Genomic DNA, 2,031 nt, shown 5'->3' with positions numbered 1-2,031 from the left:
CACTAGGCTCAGATTCTCCCGTGAAGGGTCTTCATTCTCTTGTCTCACGGGAGCCCAGAATGAGTCTTGGGGACCTTCCCTATAGGCTCTGAACCCTGGAGAGGCTTGCTTCTCAGTCTAAGTTGTCCCCACCCGGTGAGCATCCAGGTGCTCTAGGCTGGTGACTCAGTGTCTGTGTCCCAGCTGACCTCAGCGTGAGCCTGGGGGCTGGGGGAGATGATAGTTTCTTGTGATACTGGCGGGTGACTCAGGGGCCCAGGACTGGGGCCTCTGAACGCCTTTGTTGGCCCAAGCTCAGGAATCCAGAGAAACTGGTCCCGAGGGAGGCCTCGGGGACTGAAACCCCTCCCTCTGCCTCCGCCCCTCCTCCAGGAGCTTTAACTGCAGCACCTGTGGCCTCCCCTCCTCGTTGCAGGTGCAGGCAGGAAAGAGCTGCAGTGTTCGCGCTTGGTAGCTGGTGTACNGGACTCGGCTGGCTTTGTGTCCCTGAAGCTCACCAGAAAAGACTTTCTCAGCCCTCGGACTCCAGAGAGAGAGAGGTACTTTTTGTGATCACCGACTTTGACCTCCTGCAGAGGCTGAGCGATGGCGTCCATGGGACTACAGGTCCTGGGAATCTCCTTGGCAGTNCTGGGCTGGCTGGGAATCATCCTGAGTTGTGCGCTCCCCATGTGGCGGGTGACCGCCTTCATCGGCAGCAACATCGTCACGGCACAGACCAGCTGGGAGGGCCTCTGGATGAACTGTGTGGTGCAGAGCACTGGTCAGATGCAGTGCAAGATGTACGACTCGATGCTCGCCCTGCCGCAGGACCTGCAGGCCGCCCGAGCCCTTATGGTCATCAGCATCATCGTGGGTGCTCTGGGGATGCTTCTCTCAGTGGTAGGGGGCAAGTGCACCAACTGCATGGAGGACGAGACCGTCAAGGCCAAGATCATGATCACCGCCGGAGCCGTGTTCATCGTGGCAAGCATGCTGATTATGGTGCCTGTGTCCTGGACCGCTCACAACGTCATCCGCGACTTCTACAACCCTATGGTGGCTTCCGGGCAGAAGAGGGAGATGGGGGCCTCGCTTTACGTCGGCTGGGCAGCCTCCGGGTTGCTGCTCCTGGGAGGAGGCCTCCTCTGCTGCAGTTGCCCACCTCGTAGCAACGACAAGCCTTACTCGGCCAAGTACTCCGCAGCCCGCTCTGTCCCCGCCAGCAACTATGTGTAAGGTGGGCCACTCTATGTCCACATTGCCTTTGTTATCTTCTTTTCGGATTGAGCTCATAACAGCCTGTGGCCCCTCACATTCTCCAAGACCTGCCCTGCTATGGGCCACTAACTGCTTGCTGGGGACAGGCAAACCCGGACTGTGCAAAGTTACTAGCCCGTAGCTCTTGGGCTGCTCCACATGGCTCCTTACTGCNGGCAAGGATGGATGTAAAAATATCACCTTGCTGCTTACATCCAAATTGCTGGTGGATATGGGGCTGAAGGCAGAAGCAGCTGGGAAGGGCAGTAGAGGCGCAAGCTGGGTCCTGCTGGCCGGGGTAGCTCAGCTGTGACTTTGGACTCTGGAGTGGATGTCCTCATGTTAGCAAACGTCCACTGTCCTTTCTCTATCCCCCTCACTCAGCCTACACGTTACTCCAGCGCTACTCTTGCCATTACGCCCCGTGTTTCTGAGCACAGCTGGTCCTACCCCAAGTCATGGTGTGCTGAATGACTGACTGAGGGGCCATTGAGAGCCGGTGGGCTCTGCCATGGAACCCTTCTGTTGATTAGCAATGACTGTGCTTGACCCACCCACCTACCCTACTAATGAATTTCTGTAGAGTGGATGGACGGGTTTGAGGGAAGAAGGGTGGAGGTGGATTAAACTGGTTTGGGGAGGGCTGGGGACCTAGAAGCAGCCCTGTGTGTCCCCACCCCTTTTCCGCACTGTCTTGCTAATGTTCTGATCACTGTGCGCCCCCCCCTTCAGAAGGACCCTGGGCCTCTTGAGTTGGCCCCTCTGAGTTCCCTCCCTTTGCCCATTTCAAGG

The 2,031-nt window shown here is 57.7% G+C and overlaps 1 protein-coding gene across 1 annotated transcript; it reads left to right on the top strand.

The window, feature by feature from the left end:
- The first annotated feature begins 411 nt into the window (after positions 1-411).
- On the top strand, positions 412-2,031 carry Cldn4 (claudin 4). Its single transcript, XM_021163738.1, has one exon. It carries the CDS (start codon positions 586-588, stop codon positions 1,216-1,218), a length of 633 nt encoding a protein of 210 aa, XP_021019397.1. The 5' UTR covers positions 412-585; the 3' UTR covers positions 1,219-2,031.

This window comes from Mus caroli, chromosome 5 (genome assembly GCF_900094665.2).
Source record: "Mus caroli chromosome 5, CAROLI_EIJ_v1.1, whole genome shotgun sequence".
NCBI classification, from domain to species: Eukaryota; Metazoa; Chordata; class Mammalia; order Rodentia; family Muridae; genus Mus; species Mus caroli.
Note: the sequence above shows the minus strand (reverse complement) of the source record. Positions and strands in the feature narration are given on the sequence as shown.